General features: G+C 40.9%; 1 protein-coding gene across 1 annotated transcript in view; it reads left to right on the top strand.

Moving 5' to 3' along the window:
• The window catches only part of Csmd1 (CUB and Sushi multiple domains 1), a 1,354,421-nt gene that overhangs the window by 1,213,694 nt on the left and 115,926 nt on the right, over positions 1 to 24,801 (top strand). The window contains exons 38-41 of the mRNA XM_052162855.1: positions 247 to 365; positions 4,490 to 4,559; positions 9,738 to 9,854; positions 14,577 to 14,786. Of these exons, the coding sequence (XP_052018815.1) occupies positions 247 to 365; positions 4,490 to 4,559; positions 9,738 to 9,854; positions 14,577 to 14,786 (516 nt within the window). The remainder of the gene's footprint in view (positions 1 to 246; positions 366 to 4,489; positions 4,560 to 9,737; positions 9,855 to 14,576; positions 14,787 to 24,801) is intronic.

Here is a 24,801-nt window from a genome sequence, read left to right as displayed (position 1 = left end):
TTTTTTCTAAGAAAAACTTAAATCCCTTCCATGATGGAAATGAGTTGAGGTACTGCATAAGAATTAGCTTGCAACTCTGATCTAATGTTATTTAAAGCCTTTTGGTCAAACAGCAAGAGGAAGCATGAAAACCTTTGTTTGCTTCCACAGGAAGCAACAGGAAGCAAAGTTCCCTCTACTGATAATGCGAGTGTTGCTGACTCTGACATTCCCTGATTCCCAACATCTGTCTTTGTGTCCTTGTAGCGGTGGGCCTGGCTGCCTGCCAGGAACCTGCCCTCCCAAGCAATGGCATCAAGATAGGAGACCGGTACATGGTGAACGATGTGCTGTCCTTCCAGTGTGAGCCCGGGTATACCTTGCAGGTAGGCATCCTTCTGGGACTGTGAGGAAGGCTCGGCATGGCCATCTATGGCATTCATACCCCATGTTCATACTCTAAGCCATGGTCATGTAGTCAGTTTGCTTTGTCCCCCTTGATCTGTAAAGGAGCAATCCATGTACATTGTAAAAACATGGTCATAGGAATAAACTTGAAGAGAACTATTTAGAGATCATATGTGTATGTGCATCAGGATGTGTTGGCTACACGCATATACTAGGATAGTTTACAAAAGGGACTGAAACATCTGGGGTTTGGAAACTGGCAAGGTGTTATCCAAGGGGTCCAGGAACCATCCCCAGGTGACCGCAGAGGACTGACCCTAAAGAGACTCCCCCTTCCAGAAAGGAAAAGTCTGGAGCCAGTAAACACGGTGTCAAGGGAATGGAGGAAGATCTGAAGCCAACCTCCTGGGAGTGGGGGTAGGTCTGGGGCCAGCCACTTAGGGGTGGAGGAGGTCTGGAGCAGGAAAACACATTCCACAGAACAAACTATATAAAGACTAATCAAAGAGGCTGGGGCAGGGGTGGGGTGGGAATGTCACCATTTCTCTTTCCAGTGCAAGATGATCCCAACTCATGTTGGTGTAATAAATTTCTCTTGCTTTTTGCATTGAATCTCAGCTCTATCTTGTTTACTCAGGGGGTTCCCAGAAAGCCAAGGCTCTCTGAAGTCTTGCAACCTTTTACATGCTGAAGCCCCTCAGTGCCCCGTATCATTTAACAACTCGTTTCTTTCAAAATTGTGTGTTCTTTCCACAGTCGTAGAGAGAAAAGCCAAGGATCGAGGAAGTATCAGAGTATCTATAACTCCCCCCTCCCACACATACTTGGCTCTAGTGATGGGATATGCTGCCGAGCAGTGTCCTTTCACTCGTTTGCATTTTCCATGACTCCATTTAGTAAGTTACCACTAGATACCTCAATTATTCCCCCACAAAGAAACATTCAGTGGCTTTTCAAGAAAAGCAATAGACAAGTTTTGCTATAAGTTTCTACAGTTGTTTAACAAAATTCTGTAGACGTCCCCATACGCACACTATAAATGGACGGACAGCAAGAAGGATGTTGTTTCTGATATCTGTTTCCTGTTTTAACCACGTGCTATCAACAGCAGTAGTCATAGCTCACCCTACTCATGTTTGTACTATTCATAAAATTCATGTCTCAGAGCAATTTCTCACAGGTTTATACTAGCATTGAATTTGAAGTCATCTTAAATGCTGTCTCTGGGCTATGCTCTGTACTTAGCTTCATTGAACAGCTTGAGTAAGAATCAAGGAAGCAGAGAGATGGTATATAATAAAATAAGGACAGTGTATACAATTAGTCTCTCCACATAGATGGGGTAAAGAACTATACCAAATACCAGTGCACAGCACCTAGCGAAGGCTTGGTCATTATATAAGACTTCACATCATTCCGCACACTCTGTGGCATGAGCTATGAGTTCTATGATTGGAGGAAATGTCTATTAAATCCCCCACATGCTTCAGTACATAGAGCATATAGATGTTATCATAATAAAGAAATGTTATTGTTATATAAACAAGTAATTACATGTATCTCTTTCATGAAAGCCAGACTATAGCTCACAGCCTTGGATCTTGCCTGGCATGACATTATCCATATGGACCCTGTACACAGTGTGTTATGGAAATTGAGTCCCCCCCCGCCCCCCCCCCCCGAGAGGATTCTGTAGCTTTTTGACAGAAAGGAATACTTAATCAGGCGCAGGGGGACTAATTGGTTGGTACTTAAGACAAGTATTGCACTTGTACTTATTATATTAAAGAGAATCCCATGTCCTAGATCAGGAGTTCTGCATACAAAGGTACCTTAGTCCATTTCCACATGTTTTCTGTTTGCCCTTTTTCCATTGGCTATTGTTATACCTGACTTAGGCTATATCAATACAATCTCCTTTTCTCCCATGGAATCCACATTTGAACACTTTCTCCTCCTCTGATATCTATGTTCTTTTGTGCGGAAGAAGTGATCTTGAAGCTTCTATTAGCTTCCCTTTTTAATGATAGCTTCCTTTTCTTAATATTAGCTTCCTTATTTTTAAGACCTTGGAAAGTAAACCCTCTTTTAAACAGGGATTTCCTATAACATGGGATTAACATTCTTTCCAGACACACTAGCCTTTGAAGACTTATCAGGTTCTTCAAGTGTAGCCAAGCTACTGTCTTTACTATATACAACATTGAGCCTATAGCTTGAGCCCGTAGCTTGGGAGACATTAATATCCCCAAGAACAGAAGTGGAAGCTCAGGAGATTTTATTGCTACCAGAGCTTCACTAACACACTAATTACCTTGCACACATCGAACATAGATCATCCTGTAAATCACTGTTCCTAATGCAGTTCTCACAGAACCATATATGATACAGGATGAGACTCATGGCCATATACCTGTTATTAGCACCATGGACTACTAATAAATCCTGAATAGCTGAAGACCCAGCCAAATAAATGCTTTTTCTTGCTCTTTTAAAATGTAGAAATCCAAAAATTCCTCTTAGGATAAAACCTTGAAGATAAAATCTTCAGGATTCAATTTTGCATTTGATCTATTATACAAATTTTATTTGAAATCACTCATCTAAATTGTTTATGGTACTGTCTATAGCAGAATATGCTCTGATGTGTGATAAATGACCATTTTACCGGCACTCTTCAATAAATATCTTTAAAGGCTTTTGCACTTTATGCTTAACCATAATTCAGGAAGAAATTTATTAAATACAATTTAATGGGCCACAGGATATATAAACACATGCACCTTGGCATCAGATTGTCTTCTTGAAAAACACATATTTTCAACTGGATGTGCTGGCACATGCTTTTAGTCCTAACACTTTTGGAGACCAAGGCAGAGAGATTTGAGTTTGAAGCTAGCAGGGGTAACAGAGCAAAACCTTGACTCAAATCCAAATATTTTAATAAAGACAAGAGCTTAGCTGATACTTAATGAACAAAGCTAAGAAACAAACATATTTTTCCTTTAGAACTACTTTTAAATTTCTGGTAAGAATGAAAATAGAAATTATATTTTTTTAACAGAATAATCAGCTCCGGGAGCCAACCCCCTTATCTATGTTGGCCATACATGTAAATGTATACTTCCTGAGTCCCTGGTGTGTATACTTTTGCCTCAGCCCCCTTAGTGCCACTTTTAGATGGGAGAGAAAATTTGTGATGAGGAGAGATGCTCAGACAAAGGAAAAATTAAAACAGACTAAAGGGCACCTCCAGAGCAGCAGTTCTCAACCTGTGGGCCATGACCCTTTGGGGTTGAGTGACCCTTTCATGGGAGTCCCCTATAACTATTTGCTTATCATATATTTACAATATAATTCATAACAGTAGAAAAATTAGAATTATGAAGAAGCAACAAGAATAATTTTTATGGTCGGGGTCACCACAACCTTGGGAACTATATTAAAGGGTTGTGGCATTAGGATGTTTGAGAACCACTAATCGAGAGCTTTCTGTTTAGGAAGAGGTCAGCACAGTACATTCCCACAAATCTCTCCACTGCTGTTTGGCCTTTAGAAAACCAAGCTTTTAACAGGCTTTGTTTCAAGAATCACAAGACCCTGAATTGGGAGGACTGAGTTCACAGCAGACAAGGAGCTGCCTCCCACCAGGCAAGGACATACTGAACTGCCTGTTACACTGCAAGGGCTGGAGTAAGGATGCATTTGTAGCTTCTGTGCCATCAAGAAAGTAACTCCAAATGGGCCGGCAGCAAATTCTAACATGCCATCCTCTCAGTTCCTGCCATTTGACCCCAGTCATTCCTGCCTCTCAAGCCAAATGCTGTGACGTAGCACTGCTGGAGGAATAAGACATACTATGTCTGATTATGTTTGTCCTCCTTGGGCATGGTGAAAAATTAGCCAAAATGCTTCCTTCTTAGTCAAGATTTTGTTAGTGAACAGGATCTTCTCGGCGTTCATTAATATTTCCAAACAAGACTCACTTACCAGAGTTAGATTTCACAGTTTTTAAAGAGACAAAGAAGGTAAGATATTCCCACACGTTTCATTCCTAAATACTCTGCTGAAATAACAACCTTCATGGTTTGCTTTCCAACAGGGCCGCTCACACATTTCTTGTATGCCAGGGACCGTACGTCGCTGGAACTATCCTTCCCCTTTGTGCATTGGTAAGTATACCTGCAGAGGCTTGCTGTGTGGTCCTCATCCCCGCAGCCTGCTTCAGCGTACACCCTTCCGTGTCCCACTCAAAGCACACCTTATTAGAGAGCACATTCACACACCGGGCAAAGTCACAGGTAGGTGATGGGCTGCTCCCTGTGGAATTCAGCAGTTGAGCTTTTGAAGGGACTTCGATCACGCTCCGCGGAGGAGCTCTGAGACTCCCAGCTCAAGATGCCAAACAGTTCAAAAATCCATGTCAAAAATCCCCATTTATTAATTTATGGAAGAAGATGGTAACAGTACTGACAGGCTGAGCAGCTTTTCAGAACATGCTGTTAGCCTCGGGAAAGGCGTGTTTGCCGAAGCAAAGCTCGGAATTACAAGCAAGTCATTGGATCTCCGGAAACTGGTCTGTTTGTATTCCACATTGAAGGGTCCGGTGACAGCTAGTGTAGACACGCTTATTAGCGCTGGAGAACCACTGCCTATTTTATGGGGGGGGGGGGAAGCTATGCCTGAGGCTTAAAGCATCCTGGTGCAAACCACAGGACAGGCAGCCCCGCACTGGAGCTATAGTATCAGCTTCTCCAGTGTGTGGGTTACACCTCTGACCTGCATAGCCCGACTACCCAATGTCTACTTTCTTTTCCCGTCTTTGCCCTAGAAACTGTGCTCACTTTTCCAACGGCCCCCGCCTCCTCTAGTTCACTGGGCAGCTGCTATGATAGATACTGTGGCCAACAACAAACCCAGAAGCACTAAATCTGCCCTTATATAAAATGGCCTTAAGGTGTTTTTACTATGCAGTTTTTAAACACAACTTTTGATTTCTCCATACACTGCAGCCAGTCATATGGAGGGAATTGGCAATTCTTGAGTTTGGAGTAAACCTTAACATTATCTGTCAGATTCCTAGAAACGTTTAGCCTGCATCCCTGTGCCTGGGCTAGCTGGCTTTTCACGAGGTTTAGTACCATTAAGTCATTTATATCATCTTCCCACAACCCAAAGAACTCTGACAACAATGGTGTCTGGCTCATCACCCTGTTCATGAGATCCAGAATGAGGGCTATATCAATGCCTGTCTAAGAACCTGGCTTGCTGGGCCAGAGGCTCTCTGACACTTCCTGAGTCTGTAAGGTCTTTCAGCAATGGCCTCAGTTGTTGTCGCATTCAGCTCTCTAATGCCTGAACTCCACTCAGACAGCCCATATTGTCTGGGACTGCTTTAGGAGAAAGGGCCATCTGTGTCCCCAAATCAAGCAGCATTAAACGTTGTGACATATACTCTGGGATGGTTTCAGTTTCAGGATTTATTTTGTTGAGGACCATGGTAATGCACTATGCTGGTCCCCAGTGTCAACAGGTGTTAACTGTTGTGTGTTTCACTGACATGCTAATATCCCTTCTTCTCCAACAAGTCTTAGCTACACGCTGATTTTGAGAAATATACAGTTTAACTGGCAAATGGGACTCCATAAAGCGGATAACGAATGGTCCCAAACGCAATGAACAAACAAAGCTCAATGTTCTACAGCGGCCTTGCTCAGGAAAATGATTCCCACTTGTACTCACCATCAAATTCTCTTTCCAGGGAGCATTCTTCCTCAGAGGCCAGTATTTCATTTGTGACACACACACACATAAATTTCTCTATTAACATGCCTTCCATACCAAAAGCTCCTTGTGTAAAATGGAGGTTTGTATCCCAGCCTTGGTCTGCAAGAAGCAGCAGAAGGATGTCAAGGAGCCTGAGATTCTTTACATAGATCACCCATCTCCTGTGAGCTATCATTTTCCACATATCGTGGTTTCGAGTCTTTCAACTCTGAAGTAGAACTGACTCCCAGCAGACATATTCAAATGAGGGCTATTGTGGTTGCTCTCTGCTACATAAGAAAATGTTTTATTTGAATTTGAATAACTAACTTAGATTGGCAATATATATAACACTTTTATGTGTCCTTTAATGAGGATATATATATATATGCAAATACTGAAGTTACATAGATATATAACTTTTACATGTCCTTTAAGAGTATGTATGTATATATATATATATATATATATATATACACATATACATATAAACGTGTGTGTGTGTGTGTGTGCGTGTGTGTGTGTGTGTGTGTGTGTGTGTGTGTGTGCCAACATCTACAGTTTGGGGCAAAGCATACAGAGAAATTCCCCATTGTCAGAACTCCCATACAACTGTAATAAGCCATGAAGGGTGACATAAGAAATCAAAGTGTTTTGTAGCTCTCAGCTCCAGGTTTATATGAGCTGAGGGAGGTAGGAGTCTGTAAAGAGAAAATACTTCACTCACTGGCTTCCTGGAAACCTCCTTTCCTAATCCCTTATAACTAGAACTAATTGTGTCAGGGTACAGAAGCCACTTTGTAGAACTCATTGAAACCCAGCTCTGTTCTCAGAGCTTAAATAATGCTGACTGTTCTTAATATCACATAAAGTCCTGGAGGGGCAGGCAGCTTGCCAGGGGCCCCAGCAGAGTTAGAGTTCACACTGGGACCAGCGGGACTGAAGACTTTTTGCATAGTGGGTTTTAAACAGCATATCTATTTGTATCTATTTGTGCTAGATCATGAGGAATCTGTACAAAATGAGATAAATAAATTCAGAAAAAAATGCCATGTCCCTGAGTTCTGCCGCAAGGCTCACCCATCCTTCTGAAGCACAGCGTCTGTTGATGGCCCTCCACACAGGCTGCTTGCTGAGCATGAGATGAGGGGGTGAGAAAGATGAGCAGGAGCAGGGTCGGGGTAATGGTGTCAAAGAAACTCTATGTCTTAGAAGTAGCTTCAGCTTAGCCATTGTGGTACACAGTGTGCCTGGGATTGGAGAGATGGCTTAGTGATCCAGAGCACTGGCTGCTCATTCAAAGGATCTGAGTTTTAGTACCCACAGGGTGGCTTACAAACAGCTGTAACACCAGCTTCAAAGGGTCTAGCACTTCAAAGGGTCTATACATTGTATACAGACATATGTAAAGCCAAAATACTCATATGGATAATTAATTTTTTTGGATGCACACTGGCAATGAGGTTCCTTCAATACACCAAAGTAAGGTAGATGGGGGTCACATCTGTAGGGAGATCTCGTTTGATGTTAATCAGGGGCTCTTTGTATATGTACAAGGCTGACCTGTGCTGATAGCTTTCATATCACCAGGAAGTCATCCTGTGCCCAGTATCTAGATGCTCATGGGATACAGCACACTGTCCTTGTCCTATGTTCAAGAAGGATAACACTATTAAGGACTGCACTTGTCATTCCAGCTTCGCTAGATCTTGTTAATGATGGCCATGCCAATACTCCTCTGACAGACTGGATATCTATAACAGATACTCATATTTTATGACATTGCTTTATTTTGGCCACACTGAAAATCAGAAAACGTTTCTTAGAAACAAAGTTATCACTGGACACTCATCATGTCTTTGTGGCCATTTCCCATTTTCTGTTTATGTTCTCCCTGTCTCCTCCCTCATATCAATCTTCCTTGCAGATACAGGGTCCTGTGTGGAGAAGTGCTTTGGTTTATTCCCCATCCTGGCATGTTTTAGCCCAGTGCAGGGCCAGGAAACACATGTAAGCAGAGTGTGGACTCCACATATGAGTCTCCCCATTGACAGCTCCCTGCTAGGCTGCTCTCTAAGTTACGAAACATGCTGACTTTATCAGAGCTGGTGTCTAGAATCATATCAGCAGATGTAAAGTTAGTTCTTGAACATAGAGAATGTTGAAACCCAAGTTTCAGTGGCCTGTCTTAAGGAGCTAACCACAGTCAGAATGCTTGCCCTGTAAATGTTTTCTCACATAACATTTGCCCTTGATGGGTAAAGTTATCTAACCTTGATGATTGAAAGTGATTTGAAAATTAAAAAAAAAATCCCTACTGTGCATGCTTTCTGACAGAGGCTTCTGAAAACAAGAGCTGAGCGCTTAGAAATTGTCTCTTTAGCTGGTCATAAATGGTCAAACCCAGGGGCTCCTGGTGAATCAGCCTTGTGGCTTATGCAAATAGATGTTTATATTGTCATAGAATCTGCCCTGTTTCTTTACGGCAAATATCAGACACAGTAGCACAGCATATGTACAATTTCAAAACAGACTATTTTCATGATGTGGAATTTTCTAGAATAAGCGGGTTTCAGAAAGCTGTATTCTCCACTTAAAAGGACTCCAAAGAATAAAGCTACTAAGTTCACTGGGACCCCTGAACCAGATAGAAGTGGAGCATCCTAGAGAATGGAGGGGCTACATCGTCTCATTGGCTTTGTTTCCATCTGTCATACGAGGCCATGTGAACCCCAGTCTTCATGACTGCTGTGGAGCTTCAGGGATGGTTCTCATTACTTTACACACAGTAGGAACATAAGTACATTTGTTTACACACAGTAGGAGCATAAGTAAACAGTTAGTTGATAGGTAGCAATACTACCACAAATAGGAACCATAAATCCAAAGTCAACCTGATGCCTTTTTTAAATGCACTGTTAAATCAGCAGACTTTTGCTAAGACCTATAATACCAGAAGACAAGTCCAGAAGAATCTTGATTCCTGTCCTGGCTGGTTTTGTGTGTCAGCTTGATGCAGGATGGAGTTATCACAGAGAAAGGAGCTTCAGTTGAGGAAGTGCCTTCATAAGATCCAACTGTGGGGCATGTTCTCAATTAGTGGTCAAGGGAAAGGGCCCCTTGTGGGTGGTACTATCTCTGGGCTGGTAGTCTTGGGTTCTATAAGAGAGCAGGCTGAGCAAGTCAGGGGAAGCAAGCCAGTTAGAAATATCCCTCCACGGCCTCTGCATCAGCTCCTGCTTCCTGACCTGCTTGACTTCCAGTCCTGACTTCCTTGAGTGAGGAACAGCAGCATGGAAGTGTAAGTTTAATAAATCCTTTCATCCCCTACTTGCTTCTTGGCCATGATGTTTGTGCAGGAATAGAAACGCTGACTAAGACAATTTCCAAGTATCCCACACTGAGGAGGAAAGATAGACCCCGGGGTAACTGGCACATATGCCCTACATGACAAGCTGTTGTTAGATACCACCCCAGGTCCTTGAGCTTTCTCTTCAATAGTGTGGTCCAGTAAGCTGGGTTAAATGAAGTATCCTTTCTGAGCACAAAACTCTACAAGATTCTTGTGGTCTTCTTTTTAACAGCCACCTGTGGTGGAACACTGACCAGTATGAGTGGAGTGATCCTGAGTCCAGGGTTCCCAGGCTCCTACCCCAACAACTTGGACTGCACCTGGAAGATATCACTGCCCATTGGCTATGGTGAGTGGGCCAGGAACTAATCCACCTGGCATAATTTCCCTGAGTGACTTTGGTGATCCATGGACTTATCTATTTCTTTAATTGAAAGTAGATTTCAGATTTAGGGAGAGCTTTAACAGAAGAATATTGAGAGCAGAAACTTTAAAAATTCATTCAACCATGTGGTTCCCTTCAAGGAAATTTTAATTAGCTGAATGGTGCCAGGAAACTCCATTCATTAGTAATTAATCATCTCGTTTACACCTCTCCCTAGTCTTGTCTCTCTCTGGGATTCAGGAGTAGTGACTCTTGGTGGCTGTTTTTAGGTTTTTCTTCATGCCATAACACGTACTAAATGCAATATAACATAAATTTGGAACTATAGCATCTTATTAACTTTTTAGTTATATAATATGTTGGTTATTGGTTGATGAAATTTTAAGATGTATTTAGCTATTACCTTTCAGACTTGTGGTTTATCTGTTTTATAAAATTTGTGGCTTTGATATAAACACTAGAATCTTATTTTGCCCTGACTTCGGAAGCACATGATCTTTGTGAAGGCCTTTAATTCCCTCCCATGTCAGCCCTCACCTCCCTTGTGTCTTCCTTCTCACTGTAGACCCTACATCTGGCCTCCTGCTGCTCTCTTTCTTCTAAAGTCACACAGTTTGTGCCCCAAGGGAGGGACTCAATGGAAATCACAAGTGGTAGTAACTGGACACCTAGATACTAAGCACTTGGTATGTAGATGAGGAATAGCCAGAAGCTATACATAAACCATTGTCCTAGAAGGTCATAGAGTTTTCAAAGCAACTCCCTTGAAGAACAATGACTGTGATAGCATCATGTAGAGAGACAGTTCTAGAGAAGACATGAGAGGCTGACTTGCTCATTAGAGAATACTGTGACCTTGCCATGAGATGAAGGCCCTGCTTGGCTTGAGAAGGTACATGACAGAAGATTTTGTCATCTAGCATTTGGTTAGTTAGACAAGGTAAGAGGAAGGCTTGGTGAGCAGTCCAAGAGGAACAGCATATGAATTCTTGATACAGGAATTGTTAGGAGCCATACAGGTGGCAAAGGCCAGGGAGGAGAACAAATGCTTCGAGGACTTGAGTGGCTTTTCCTTGGAAAACAACCTACTGTAGATAGGGCACCAATGTCAGGTCAAAGAAACAATTCCATCCAAGTCTAACTTAGTGAATCAGTGAGTTGTTGGGATCACTTATAACAATACATTGAGGGGTTACTTACAGGTGCACAGAGGTCTCAAAAGAAGCTACTCCTCAAAAAGTCCTACCATAGAATGGACAACATTCTTGGAGTTCCCTGTACACCTTACAGAGAGCTTGGAAACCTGGAATTTTCCTGTCAACAGAAGTTCCTACTGCTTATGTCTAATTTTGTGAAGCATCTGTGTGAATCTTGTAATTTCAGGAACTTCCTGAGATGTCTGAGTTTTATGGACTTATAGAACCTTGTAAATTTCATTTATTTCAAGAAACTTAAAAGGCCTTGGACCTCCATAGAGGAAAGTATTTTATAATTCAGAGAACAACACTGTACACCTTTCTATGTGTTTTGTATATTTTTGTTCCTTTCTGAGCATCTTTCTCTGGGCCTTGGGACTGGAGGATTGGATAATGTAGATGCCTGATTATTAGGCTGCTAAATCACATCAATAGACATTTAGTCTTTCAAAAGTTTGACCAAGTTGGTTTTTCTAGTATATCTTTTATTATATAAAGGAGTTCCATTCCATGAGTAATTGAAGCTAACAGAAATAGTAATACTTGCATACAAACATAAATGATTAGAAGGCAACTTGGCAAATCACATCCATTTAACACAACAGTAGCAGTTGCTTCTATACTAAAGTCTATGACTTCCTAGGCCTGATTTATAGTACCAGATCTAAATTCTCTCCTATGGAACAGGCCTTTAATCCAATTGTAAAACAACTGATATCCATGACAGTTGGGCCACGATTGCCCTAGATGGCACACCTTGTCTGGAATGTTCCTATTGTAGAATGTGGGCTCGGAGTCAAACAGGACAGTCAGTGACAGTTTTCGCCCTGCAACTCACATGGTAATATCCAGTACTGTGAAAGCCAGTCAGCAAGAAGAGGGTTTTCAGTTCAGGCTCAGCCTGATATCCCTATGTCCTGAAGCTAAAATATGCAAGTGTTTGCAATGGTGCCAACTTCACTTCTACTTCTGACATGTATCCAGCAGCATGGCCCATTAGGCCTCAGTGGCCTCTTAGCCGGGAATATATAGGTAGGTAGCCCACTGCTAACACTAGAATTTTCATTTAATAATCATGGTTTCTTGGGGTACTTTTTCCTACCCACAGTTATTCATTTAAACTTCGTCTCTTTACTGTTCTTCAAGATGTTATTTTCAAACCTGTAAGAAACTCTAAGGTTAGAATTATGTAATGATGACTTTTTCCCTTTTCTACCTCTCATGTCTGGCCTATACTAGGCATCAAGGACCATTTAAATAGGCTCTGTCTCAGCAGCCACCTCCCCCATAGTTTGGACCTAGTTTTCTTCCTTTTCAGTGATTCATGCTGCTGTGTGTGCTGCTTTGGTGAAGTGGAATCTACTTCGAATCTCTGGGTTTGCTTTCTTCAGTATGTGTAAAGATGTAGTTAAGAGAAATGTCACCTATTCTTTCGGTTTCTTGTTTCGTTTGTTTCTTATAATCCCTGCCTTTATAAACAATTGTGGTGTGGTATAAGAAAATGATACCCTAAATTATAAAATGGACCATTTGGTATAATAAGGAAAGTTTAAAAAGGTCCTTTAGAATGTCTGCTACACACATAGCAGAGAAGTTAATACTCATAAATTCCATCAGCTAAAAATGAGTGCTTTGCTCCAAAGCCAGACCCACATTACTATTTAAAGCTCTGTCAAAATCAGAAGGCAAAGCCTTTGTGCAGTGAACTCCGCACTTGTACTTGATCTTCAAAGCATAACTACAACCAGATGAAAGAATGCTGTGTAAATTTCAGCGGAGATATACTCTTAGATTGGCTCTCTTACTATATTCATAGAGTTTTAGAATATTCTATGAGATAATAAAAGGATGACTAGGCTGTATTTGTTCTAATCCCTTCAGTTGAGCTCTGTAATGTCAAACGGGAGGAAGTTTGTTCGAAATTAGATAACGATTCAATCCCACTTTAAGACAGATTAGAGCCAAGCTCTGTTTCATTTGCTGATAGGTATTAGGTAGTATGATATGCAGCTGGATACTTTATCCCTCTCAAAATGGTAATTTTGCTCACAATGTTATAATTGTTATTCTACTTTCTTTTCAAGCTTAATCCTGTGGGAGTGAAAAGCCACTTTTTCTCCACCCTCTGTTGTTTGGATGTTGGCCATCTTCCACATAGTTGGCTCTTGATTTGAATTTCTTCTGAAACTTTTTTTTTTATCCCAGAATAACAGAATGGGCATGCCTTACCAGCCTCCCAATAAGAATTGGGTTGTGTTATCTGCCAAGATGTTTTAAGATAAAGCCCACACTTAATCGGAAAAAAATTCCAAGTTTGGCTCACTAATTGAAGACATGTCTTTTTCTTCTAACTTCTTTCTAAATTTTCACATCAGTCAGCTTCTCTCACTCTTTCTTCATTTATGAGTCAAGCTGAACATTCAACACAAACTCATTTTCTCCAAGAAGTAGCAGAATGCACTTGAACCATTGGGTGACTGGCTCTGCTCTAGCTTACTTCATGATAATCCACTGGAAGTGAGGACATTGTTCATCTGAGCTGACTATGAACCTCACTGCAGCCTTTCTTGTGTGACAGTGGTCATTGCTGCTGCTGCTGCTGAACCTATGTGCTCACCTGTAAAGTTAAGATGATGCTAAGTATTGACTTGCTTAGTGTTTTTGAAAGAGAAGTTGGCAAAGAGAATTCTAACAGAGTAGTTGGCCTTACGCTAAGTTAACTAAAAGGACAATAGTTTGATGTTTGTCCTTCTTGCAAGTTTTCCTTGAAAGACTTTAAATTTGTAGAATTGTTTATTTCTTTATTACCCACAACTCTTCCCTTAGGTCACTTTCATAGCCCTTTCCTCACCTGACTTTTTTATGAACCTCTTCCTTAGAGACTTGCCATTTTCTCTGTATCCAATCTTAGGGAGAATAGTTCATGTAAGCACTGGATTTAACTTTTCAACATAAATCTTATCATCAGTATCAAGAGGGAATGGGACCAATTCAATGACTGCCTACTGGTCTTGTATGTAAGGACACCCTGGGTTTGATCTCTAGAACCATATTAGGGGAAGGGGGAAAGGACAAGAAAAAAAATTCTCTGACTTTATTACTAATGATCATAGATTAAATTTTATTTTAATCTAATATTAACTTCTCTTTTGATAAAACCATGAATAACATGCCATGTATGAGGCCATCCTTTTGTTTCTGTTATAATCTTTGATGTAGTGATATTTCTTATGTTTGTGTTATAAGAATGATGTATGTGCTTCTCTGATATAGAGCTAGCAGTACTTATGCATGACAGGAATTGACTTATGGATTACAAATTTTGCAGACAGAGATCACACAGAGTTAAGCTAAGGTATGTCTTCAAAGATACAGTACTTCCTCTATCTTACCCCCCTTTCTTTCAGAAATGAAGTGATAATCCCGCTATTCACCCATGATTTTGGATACATTATCATGAACTTTCTGAAGATTGCATGTTTTCTCATAGGTGCACATATCCAATTTCTGAATTTCTCAACTGAAGCCAACCATGACTACGTGGAGATCCAGAATGGCCCGTACCACAGCAGTCCAATGATGGGCCAGTTCAGTGGCCCTGACCTGCCTGCATCGTTGCTGAGCACCACACATGAAACCCTCATCCGCTTCTATAGTGACCACTCACAGAACCGGCAAGGATTTAAACTCAGTTACCAAGGTAAGCAACAAAATGAATGGATCTACAGATGCTTCTTATACTGCATTTAATCCTAAATCTTCTTGATTAGTGAAAGCCTCATAAAGCCAAAATGATTCCCAAAGCATGATTCCCAAAGCAGATCCCAAAGTTCTGACTTGTGGTGGGATCTTGACCATCCTGGAATATGGAGCTAAGAACACAGAAAGATTATTAGCCACATGAAGACCTTGTACAGGCCCTGCTCTCAGCCTTTTGTCCTTTACTTTCTCTTCCTTGTCATGATACACCTCCAGTCATAGGGCCTTCTCTTCTATCACTTATCCATCATAGCCCTTTAGGACATGGACTGGACTAGAAGAGTCCACGGATATCAAAGTTAATACAGGCAGCCCCGTGCACTTCCGTTTTCATGGCTCAGCATCATGCCCTCTACTCTGAACCTTGCAAGGTACATCAGTGTCTCAGCCACTGTTCTATTGCTGTGAAGAGACATCATTGCCAAGGCAACTCTTATAAAAGACATTTACTTGGGGTTTCCTTTCAGTTTCGGAGGTTTTGTCCGTTATCTTCATGGCACAAAGCATGGTGACACACAGGCAGGCATGGTACTGGAGAAATAGCTCTACATCCTAATCCAAACAGAAGGAAGAAAGAGCAAGACTGGGCCTGGCATGGACTTTTGAAACCTCAAAATCCACCCCTAGTGACTCACTTCCTCCAACAGGCCTTATCTATTCCAACAAGACCATATGTCCTGGTCCTTATAATCCTTTCAAACAGTTCTACCCCTGGTGACTAAATATTCAAATATATGAATCTATGGGGGACATCCTTATTCAAATCACCACGCTCAAGAAAAAGAAGCAGTTCAGAAGCAAATCATTATCCTTTCTCACTCATCCAAACACAAAATCACTGCAGAAAGTTCCCCTTAGTTTATCCCAAATCACCTTTCAATTGTCAGAAAGCTTGGCATTTTTATTCCACCTGAAATCATTTTTTTTTTTTTGGCCTTCCTCCAAATTTTGTTAAATCAAATGAAGTTGAAAATGCTCATGAATGACTCACTTGTTCCCCCTTTGTTTTATAAGCAGTCCTCAGAAACAATGCTTTGGCATTTTTATCACAGTGACATACTGGCATTTAAGTTGGCTATCTGGTGGTGTTCCTTACATTGTTATCTAAAATGTTAACACAGACTTTCAAAATTGGGGTCTCTGAAAAGAGGAGTCTAGTCAGGAGGAAACAGAAGGAGATTTCCTTTTCACTCTCCTTCAGGGATTCCTATAGAACCCAGATCATGGGCACTACATGGAAGAGCTATGTCCATTACCCACCTATTGTTGACTTCCTTAGACTGAGGTGGGATTTACCTAACTCTTTCCATGTGTAGAGGTCATTAGTGTTACTCCCCATCAGGACTCAAGTTCATTGCTCCTGCATGACCAAATATAGAGTTATGCTTACTTTCTGGTACCCTAAGAGTCCTTTGCAAAGGAATCTTCAATAGTTTGTTGTCATGGCTGTTGGATGAGCCTGGGACACAAGTAACTCCAGGATTAAGAACTGGCATGCCAGTGGAGAAGTATTTTACTTTAAGTGTCTGTAAGGTGGGGTGTTTATTTTGTCTTGTTTTGTTCTGTTTTGTTTTGTACTGCATAAGAACTAGACTAAGCCAACAGATATCCTGGGTCTTCTCAAACATGAGAATCAATTGTCTATGCATAGGTTTAATAAAGATTCTAACAGAAGGATAATGTGTGAGAGAGGTGGCCACTGCAGATATGCTCCATGCTCCAGTAGTACCTGGTTCATGCTGGTCCCTAGTGTGCCATGTGAATACTGTACTTGGTGATGTTTTTTCCCCAGTACTAAAGGACCTGTATTCTACTCCCTGTGCAATTTAGAGAAGTCCCTATACTCTGTGGGGCTCTTCTTTATTAGGTTTGGTTCTATGCTCTTGTCTGCTCATTAAATGAAGTCTATTTCAGTCTCTACTCATTGCAGTCAGCACAGCCTGTCTACCCAATCCCTGCCAGCACAGGTGCTGGCATGGATGCTATTTGTCCTGTCTTGGCAATGTTTGGTTTCATACTGGGTTCCTTTCTGGCCTTTAGTAAAATAGCAGTTTGTAGGAAAATTTTGAGCATCCTGTTTAGATTCTTACTCTTGAAAATTAGGAAAGGGACTTTGAAGGAAGTTCAGTGATGATTGTATTAGAGTTTACAACAGAAACAACTGAGCAGGCAAAGGACAAGCATTGCCAAGTGCCAGGAAGGGGGAAAGGAGGGAGGAAAGCTGTGTTCTTTAAAATCAACCACACGATGGACTGGGAGTAGCCTCAAAGCTTGAGAAAGTTCATAATACCAGTCAAAGCAAACCGAGGCATTGGAAAGAGAAGAAAATATAAAAAGAAAAAGTCTGTGCTTTAAGTAACTCATAAAATCAGACCAGTTTTGCAGATGTAAATAGAAGTGGGTCCATCTTCCTCCTATCATCCTGTGGCCAGACATGGCATGGCTGTTGTACCTCTGAATCAGATCCACAATCAAGCCAGACATAGGGATAAGGAGGCCAAACCTCCTGATGACCCATCTCTGAGACTTTAGTCCTATTTCAGAGTCAGCAAGCTCTCATTTTTCCTTGGTTGACACTGAGGCTGCGGGATATTGTTTCTGTACTCAACATACATTGGTAAGAAAACTGGACCTCTGTTCTAAAAAATAGCCTATGGGTAGAGCCTCATGGGTGGAGTGCTGAGGCCCTGTGGCAGTGGAAACTGCCATCTTTAATTGTACACGTATTAACTCTTCCTTTGAAGGTCAGACTCATATTTTAAATACCTCAGAAATAATAACTGAGGTAGTAGGGATCCCAGCGATAGTGCATACTTTAGTTGAGTGTACAGTGAGTTTTAACTCTTATAAATATCTCCTAGAGAGATACTCTCAGAGTACTTAAGTGTCTTATACCCTTAACTATGGGAGTTCAGACATAGGAAAACAAAATTATAATCTTTGCCACATGTACCCAACTTCTTGCTCCCTGTCCATCTTGTTCAAGCCTTTTTACTCTGGTTTGTAAGTGAGAGAAGAGTGAACCCAGTGTGTTGTTATAAAGAAATGTTAATTGGGTATCAAACTGCCACAGGTATCTCTTGAAGGACAGAAAGAAGGAAAATTTTGGAAAAGCATGCAGATTTATATGATAGCAGGACAGAGTTCTTTCAGTTGATGTAAGTTGTTTCTATTGACTGAGAACTAGATGCCCTTACCAGAGCCTGTTGGCCACTGGAGGTGGATTAAGGGAGTCCTGGTAAATAGAAACTTACATGATGAGATTCCTGAAGAATGTTGAGTTTAGGCTTCTGTTACCTAATAACAGCCCTTCTGTTTACTGATCATGATTCTTCTGTTTAGGGCACTATCACTAGGACTATCACCATTTTAGGGCCCATTTTGGACCTAACACTGTTGAAGTATTAATGTTCATTATTAGCCAGTCTCTTATAATTGGTTAGCTTAGAGTAAATTTCAGTGTTAATTAGCATAATTTTAATAACTGAGCCAATAAGAAAACTATTACCTAGTTATGTTTCCAACCATTGGCCAACTCCAACAGATGCAGCACCTTTGAGGTGTCCCTCTTCTTGATTTCCCTGATTCTACATCCAACATTTCAGTTTCCTTGAAATGGGATTGAGTACAAGACCCCAAATACAGAGAGTCCCATGCTGTCATTGCTCTCCAAATGACTTCATCTGAGAGAATTTTACTGTTGGCTGGTACTTTTGATAATTTCCAGGTTTCTGAAGATTGATTTAATCTAAGCTAACAGGCTTATAAACAAGTTAACCTCAAGTAAAGCCTAGTTAGGAATCACAGAGACAAAAGGTCACATATTGCTATGGTTTGTGCTTTTAGAAATTACTGATGTCTGGAATTAGATGCCACACAATTCAAGAGGTACGCATAAGTTGGCTTTTCCTTCTTCTTATAAATTAAAATTTGGAAATATTGGGGTTAAGTCTTTTCCTCCACTAAAAGAAGAAGCAGGCTTTTCAGTGGAGGAAGACTCTGACTCCATATGGCTATGCTCAGTAATGTCACCTGTTTAGCCTTCTGGAATCTGGATCTTTGGATACCCTTGAAGGACAACCATATAGACATCTAGTTGGCTGAGCAAATATTTTATCTACTTGACACTTGGTTTTTAAATATTCACATTAAAGATGTCACTGAAAGCATAATTTATTATAATTCATTTTTTATGACTAGAAAGCGTGAAAATCAGTTATGTAATAAAGAATGACAGCATGAACTTGAGACATGCTCATTTCTCATAGACTGTCATATATAACAGGGATGATGGGGTAATGGTTTACTGGTGTTTGTCATTGTATAAAGTGTAGAGATTGGCAAACAGACCCTGACATTGATTTGTTAGACACATAGGCATCCCTGGTTTCTACACAAGATTTATAAGCTTTGGGTACAATCAATAACTCATAAGAAGATGCATATATCTTGAAGACATATCTTGTCATTCACAGTGATGTCTGCAGCGAGTGTCTTATTCCTCAGCTTTGCCGTATATTCTTGGCTGCTTAAAGGTCAAAAAATGCTACTTGTGATTAGAGCTGTCTTAAAGTTAAATGACTTAGAAAAAAGACTTTGCTATCAGTAACGTGAAATATTTGTGTCCCTTTCTAAATGAAGTATTAGGAAGGATGAGTGTATGTGGCTATTTTTATTGAGGCTAGGCAGCAATCTGAAAATGAAACATGCATTAGAACAATCACTACTGGTTCCATTGGCTGTCACAGGAGGCACTTATGAAACAGGAAAACTAGGGTTGAGCATGCATAGTAGCTGTGGTCTCAGCTTCATGTGAAGGGTAAAGCTACGTGATGCAGTGCTTGGTACTTCGAGTGTGAAAATACTTATGAAATTTGGTCATGTTGAATAACTTCCTTTTTCTTTAGATGTGGTTTCTGGTGATGTCAAGTCAGTCTCTCTCTCTTTCTCTCTCTTTCTCCCTCTCTCTCTCTTTCCTATATTATGATCTTCCCTTAAAATAATAATTGTCCAATTATGAAAACCTCCTATATTATGATCTTTCCTTAAAATAATAATTGTCTAATTATGAAAACCTTAAAAATAGGTTTGTGTGCTTCAACCACCAAAAGTAAAATATATAAAGTGTTTTATATATTGAGTGTTTTCATTACTTGTTGGAGATATATGTGTGTGTATGTGTGTGTGTGTGTGTGTGTGTGTATGGTGATATGTGTGTATATATATGATTGATTTTTTATATATGTATATGTACATATATATATACACACATATATATGCATGTATGTGTATGTATATGCACACGCATGCATGCACTAAGTACACATAATTTTTAAACACCATGGTATCTGGAAAATCAGTTTATGATTACAATGAGAAAGCTTTGATTTTTTGTGTGTGGATTAACTTTGTAGAGGGGGGAGCTATAGTTTGCAGTAACCAATTACCCTCTCTGTGGATGTGCATTAAAGAGTTTGTTTTGATATACAAGCACACTAACTGTTATTATGGACACAGACAGCATTTACATCATCAAATGAAGCTGATATACTTTTAAAACTCAATCCTTTTTTTTCTCCACTATGATGTTGTGAACACCTTGGAGTTCCATGGGACTCCTTGGCAGGGGCACCCTGCTTTCCTCTCACCTAAGTGTGTATGCTTCTTTGTAGGAGGCTCTTCACTGAAGAGTGACTTTGACTAAAACTACTTCCAACTGTGGGCAACATGTGGTTCAGTCAGTCCTATCTTCTCCAGAGCATTCTTAATTATTTTAGGAGGAGTCCATCTAAGTAGGGATTCTCTAATCTCTAGACTAGACTCTTAGAGGAGTTCCCAGTGTTCAAGATTTGCCACTTTTCTTGCTTTTCTTGACTTTTCAGAAGGGAAAAGGACCATTTCTGTCACCTTCCCTCATCCCTCCTCTTTTGTCACTTCTAGAACAGACATCATTTGGGCCAATAGAGAAAAATTATTTTATGGCATGAGAGTTGTTCATTTACCTATGGTGAACCAAAACATGAGTCACCATGTGGTCTAGGCTATGAGAAGCAATTTCATTAAAGATATGCTCGACAAGGCCTAAGCAGCCCAGGGTTTGGATTGGGTAGTAATTGTAGTAGTAATCTGATTGGTTTCATCAGGGGATACTGGAACTAGAGGTCATATTGCCAATGGGATTATGTACGAGGCGAGTATTCCTGAGAGCTATGATGGTATCCCTGGTTACTGAGGGAGGTGCCAGTCAGCCAGTCTTCAAGAACAGCCAACATGAATAACTTACAAGCTTGTGTGTGTGCTTGACTGAGAAATTTTGTGTGCTACCATCTGTAGCTTAGATGCTATTAGGAAAAGAAAAACCTCTTTTTCTAACTATTATAATAGCCTGTAGCTATTGGCATAGAATTGTGAGTTTCAGGCTGAAAGGCCACTTTCATTCCCCAATTCAAGCCTGTCACAGAGGCTGATTATGTGGGTAGAAATGGCTGCTGCCTTCAGCCCCAGCTCCATCCATCCCTAAAGAAAACCCAATTATAGTTCTTAAATTATCCAGCAAGCTTTACAACAAAGTTAATAAAATGCAGGTTGTGTGTGTGTGTGTGTGTGTGTGTGTGTGTGTGTGTGTGTGAGATATTCACTAGGGATATCTACAAGCCATGACCTTATTTAGTGATAGTTCTGTGAGTAATACTAGTGGGTCAAGCCTCCAGAACACAACTAAACTCTGAGTGGTGTTCCCAATGAAGACTAGGTTAGATTGCAGGTATTTTCATTTGCTTTTCCTTTCCTGAAAATGGGCAATCACCTTTCATTTTGCTTATTTCCTTGGAGGTTCTACTAGCAGTCTTATTAGCTACATTGAAGGGTAGGTTTTCCCATCACATTTATTGTGTCCAAAGGAGAGCTGAGTGCTATGGGCGATTTTATTCTAAAATAAAGAATAAGTGTATTGGAGAAAGGATCTTGATCCACAGCTGAGCACAGCATGGAATTTCTCTTGTGGAGAGCCTTCATCTACAGAGTCATTTGAGGCTCAAGCAAGATTGTGAGGATGAATGGCAGGCACAGGGTGGATACACTTCTGGTTCTCAGGAAAAGGCTACATCTACAGCTTTCAGAATAGGGAGGCCCCTCAGAGGCAGAGGTGCCCCTGTGGTATGTGGTCTGCATAGCTGTCTAAGGAGACTCACAGCCAAATAATGGATTGTGGATAACAGGGAGGTATGTGGGGGTATGGATCAGGGCCTCCTTTGGAGGTTATTAGTCCCATGAGTGAAAGAGTCTACCATTGAATCAAACAGAAACTTTAAGTCCGTTTTACCAGAGTTTAAAAGAAAATCTCAGGGCAGGCAGCTGTAAATCTCAGCAGCTGTATGGCAGAGGCAGTGAAGAGGGTAAGGTGGGGGCCATGCCTTTTAAACCAGCATGGAGGTTAGACACATGGTAGACAAGCTCTTCTCGTCACTCTAGTCTAAGGCCAAGGGTTCATTTGAGATTCTTGAGGTTCTAGAATCTCTTCAAATTTGTGCTTTCTCACTCTCGCTCACTGAGGATGTTTCCAAGGCTCCTAAGAGATGCTACAGAATTACATACACAATAATTTGTAAGGACAAGTGAGGCTGACAGCTCAGCTTTAGCATTTTTTAAATTGCCATCCACAGATAGGTTCAATCATGGAATTCCATTGCTGTCTGTGAAGCACCTTTCTGATGCTGAAGATGAATAGGAGGTCACACAGTGGAATGTGTCCCCATAGAATGTGTCCACATAGAAGGTGTCCACATGCATCTCAGCTCCTTGTTCGATCCTTATAACCTCACTGTAAGCTACACATTATTTACTTTCCTCTTCCCTGTGGCAGAATGCCTGAGATGAAGAAAGGGTAGTTTCAGAGGTTCAATCCATGGTCACTTGGTCCAATGTGCAGAAAAACAGAGCTAGAGCCTGTGGCAGAGGAACCTGGAGAGGTGACCCAGCAGTGGTTAGAGGCTGCACATTTCTTCCAGATGACCTGAATTCAATTTCAAGTACATGTCAGGGGGGCTGAGTCACCTGCCCCTATAGCTCCAGGGTCTCCAACATTTGTAGCCTCCATGGGTGCCCACAAACACGGTGCATACTATAGAGACACATGCTTATTCATGATGAAAAATAAATAAAATTGAAAAAGAGAAAGAAAAAGAAACAGAGAGAAGCAGACTTGAGAACTGCTGTAACCCTTGAAAGTCAAACAAAATGCTGATTTTCTCTAGCCATTTAACCCTTCCCTGTAGTTTCCACAACTTCCCCTAATAGACTATCAGCTAGGGACTGTGTTAAAATGCATGAGTCTGTGGGAGTTTCATATTGAAACCATGACAAGCTGACAGTATTGTAAGCTAAAGACGTATTTAACACACAGGTCTGTGGAGCATCTCAGATTAGCATCACAGCATACTGTAGAGTGTGGGAGGTTTCTCCTAGCAACCACAGAGCTGGATGGCATCTGAGGCTCCCTGCCACTGCCCACAATCATTAGAGTATTGTGCCATTGACTAGCCCAAGAGAAGAACCAAATTAGGTACTGAAACTGTGGTTCTCTTCCATATCTTTTAAATTAGTGAGCCATGCACTGTGTGTGTCCAGTATTATACCAGATATTATTTGTTTAGACGTTTGAATTACCTTAATGTAAATAATGCTGCAATTGAGTACTTTCCAGTTCAAATACTTAGCGTTTTCTACCTTGAGATTATCCTCAGGGCAGAGATTTCTGCAAACAGTACTGCTAGTGTAAGTAGGAATACGGTCTTCCCATGATGCTGTCATGAAGGGTTATGACCAATTATGTTGTCTTAAATGAGAAAGCCAATGACCCATGACCACTGCATACTGTCATCCTGAAGAGAAAGAATACCATGGTAGAACCTCCCTGAATAAGAATAAACCATTGATAATAATGAAATTCCATATTCCTTAATGCTTGGCAATTGTTTTTCAAGACTCTCTTCAAAGATCCTACCGATTATAGCCAGCCTCTATTGTATGCACCCACCTAGCATCTTTCCACAGGGCCTCCTTAGGAACCCCGAGACCCTGAGGTCTCAGTGTGCAGCAGGTGCTATTAGACCTGTCTTGTAGGTCTAAGCTTCTGCCTGCCTCCCATTCTAATGCCATGACTTCATGCTTCATCTGATAATTTCCTTGCAGGGTGCTCATTCATTTCCCCAACCTGCTCATGAGCCTTGAGATTCATTTTTCCTATGGCCTCTCAATTTCAAGTAGTTCATGCAAAGACAGAAAGTTTTTGTGGTTGATGCATCACAACCCAGAGTACTTTCCAGTATTTTTTTTAATGACTTTCAAGCCACACACTTGCCTCCAGTGTTGGAATGGACAGTTTATAGGCACACTGGGTTCCACGTCATACATTTATAAGTCTGTCATATCTTTTCCATTATCCTTAAGTGTTAAGTCTGTGAGAGGATACCTAGGACTCCTGATCTTTCTAACAATGTCTGAAGGGCTTGTCTGGTCTCTGTGTTAATTACCTCTGTGCCACTGTGACATATTATCAGAAGGAAGCATCTTAGGGAAAATGATTTATTTTGGCTGATAGTTTTGAAGAATTCAGTTCATGGTTGCCTGGGCCCTGTGTGCTTGGAGAGAACATCATGGTGAAGAGAATGTGTGGAGAAGGTAATATACTTCATGGTAGATAGAAGAAATGTGTGAGAAAGAGGCCTATGTAATGTCATCACAGTCATGCACCAATGGCCCTTCCTCTAGCTAGATCCCCATGTCCCAAACTTTCCACCACCACCACCCTACCTGATGACATTCAGCACAGGAACCTGTACACTTCATGGAAGGGAGTTTGTGGGAACCTCCTCCACAGTGGTTTCACCAGTATGTCACCTGACTTTGAAAAGGAAGTCAGAATATTCTTCTATGCATTGATAACTCCAGACACAAAA

The sequence above is a fragment of the Apodemus sylvaticus genome, chromosome 18 (genome assembly GCF_947179515.1).
Source record: "Apodemus sylvaticus chromosome 18, mApoSyl1.1, whole genome shotgun sequence".
Lineage (NCBI taxonomy): Eukaryota > Metazoa > Chordata > Mammalia > Rodentia > Muridae > Apodemus > Apodemus sylvaticus.
Note: the sequence above shows the minus strand (reverse complement) of the source record. Positions and strands in the feature narration are given on the sequence as shown.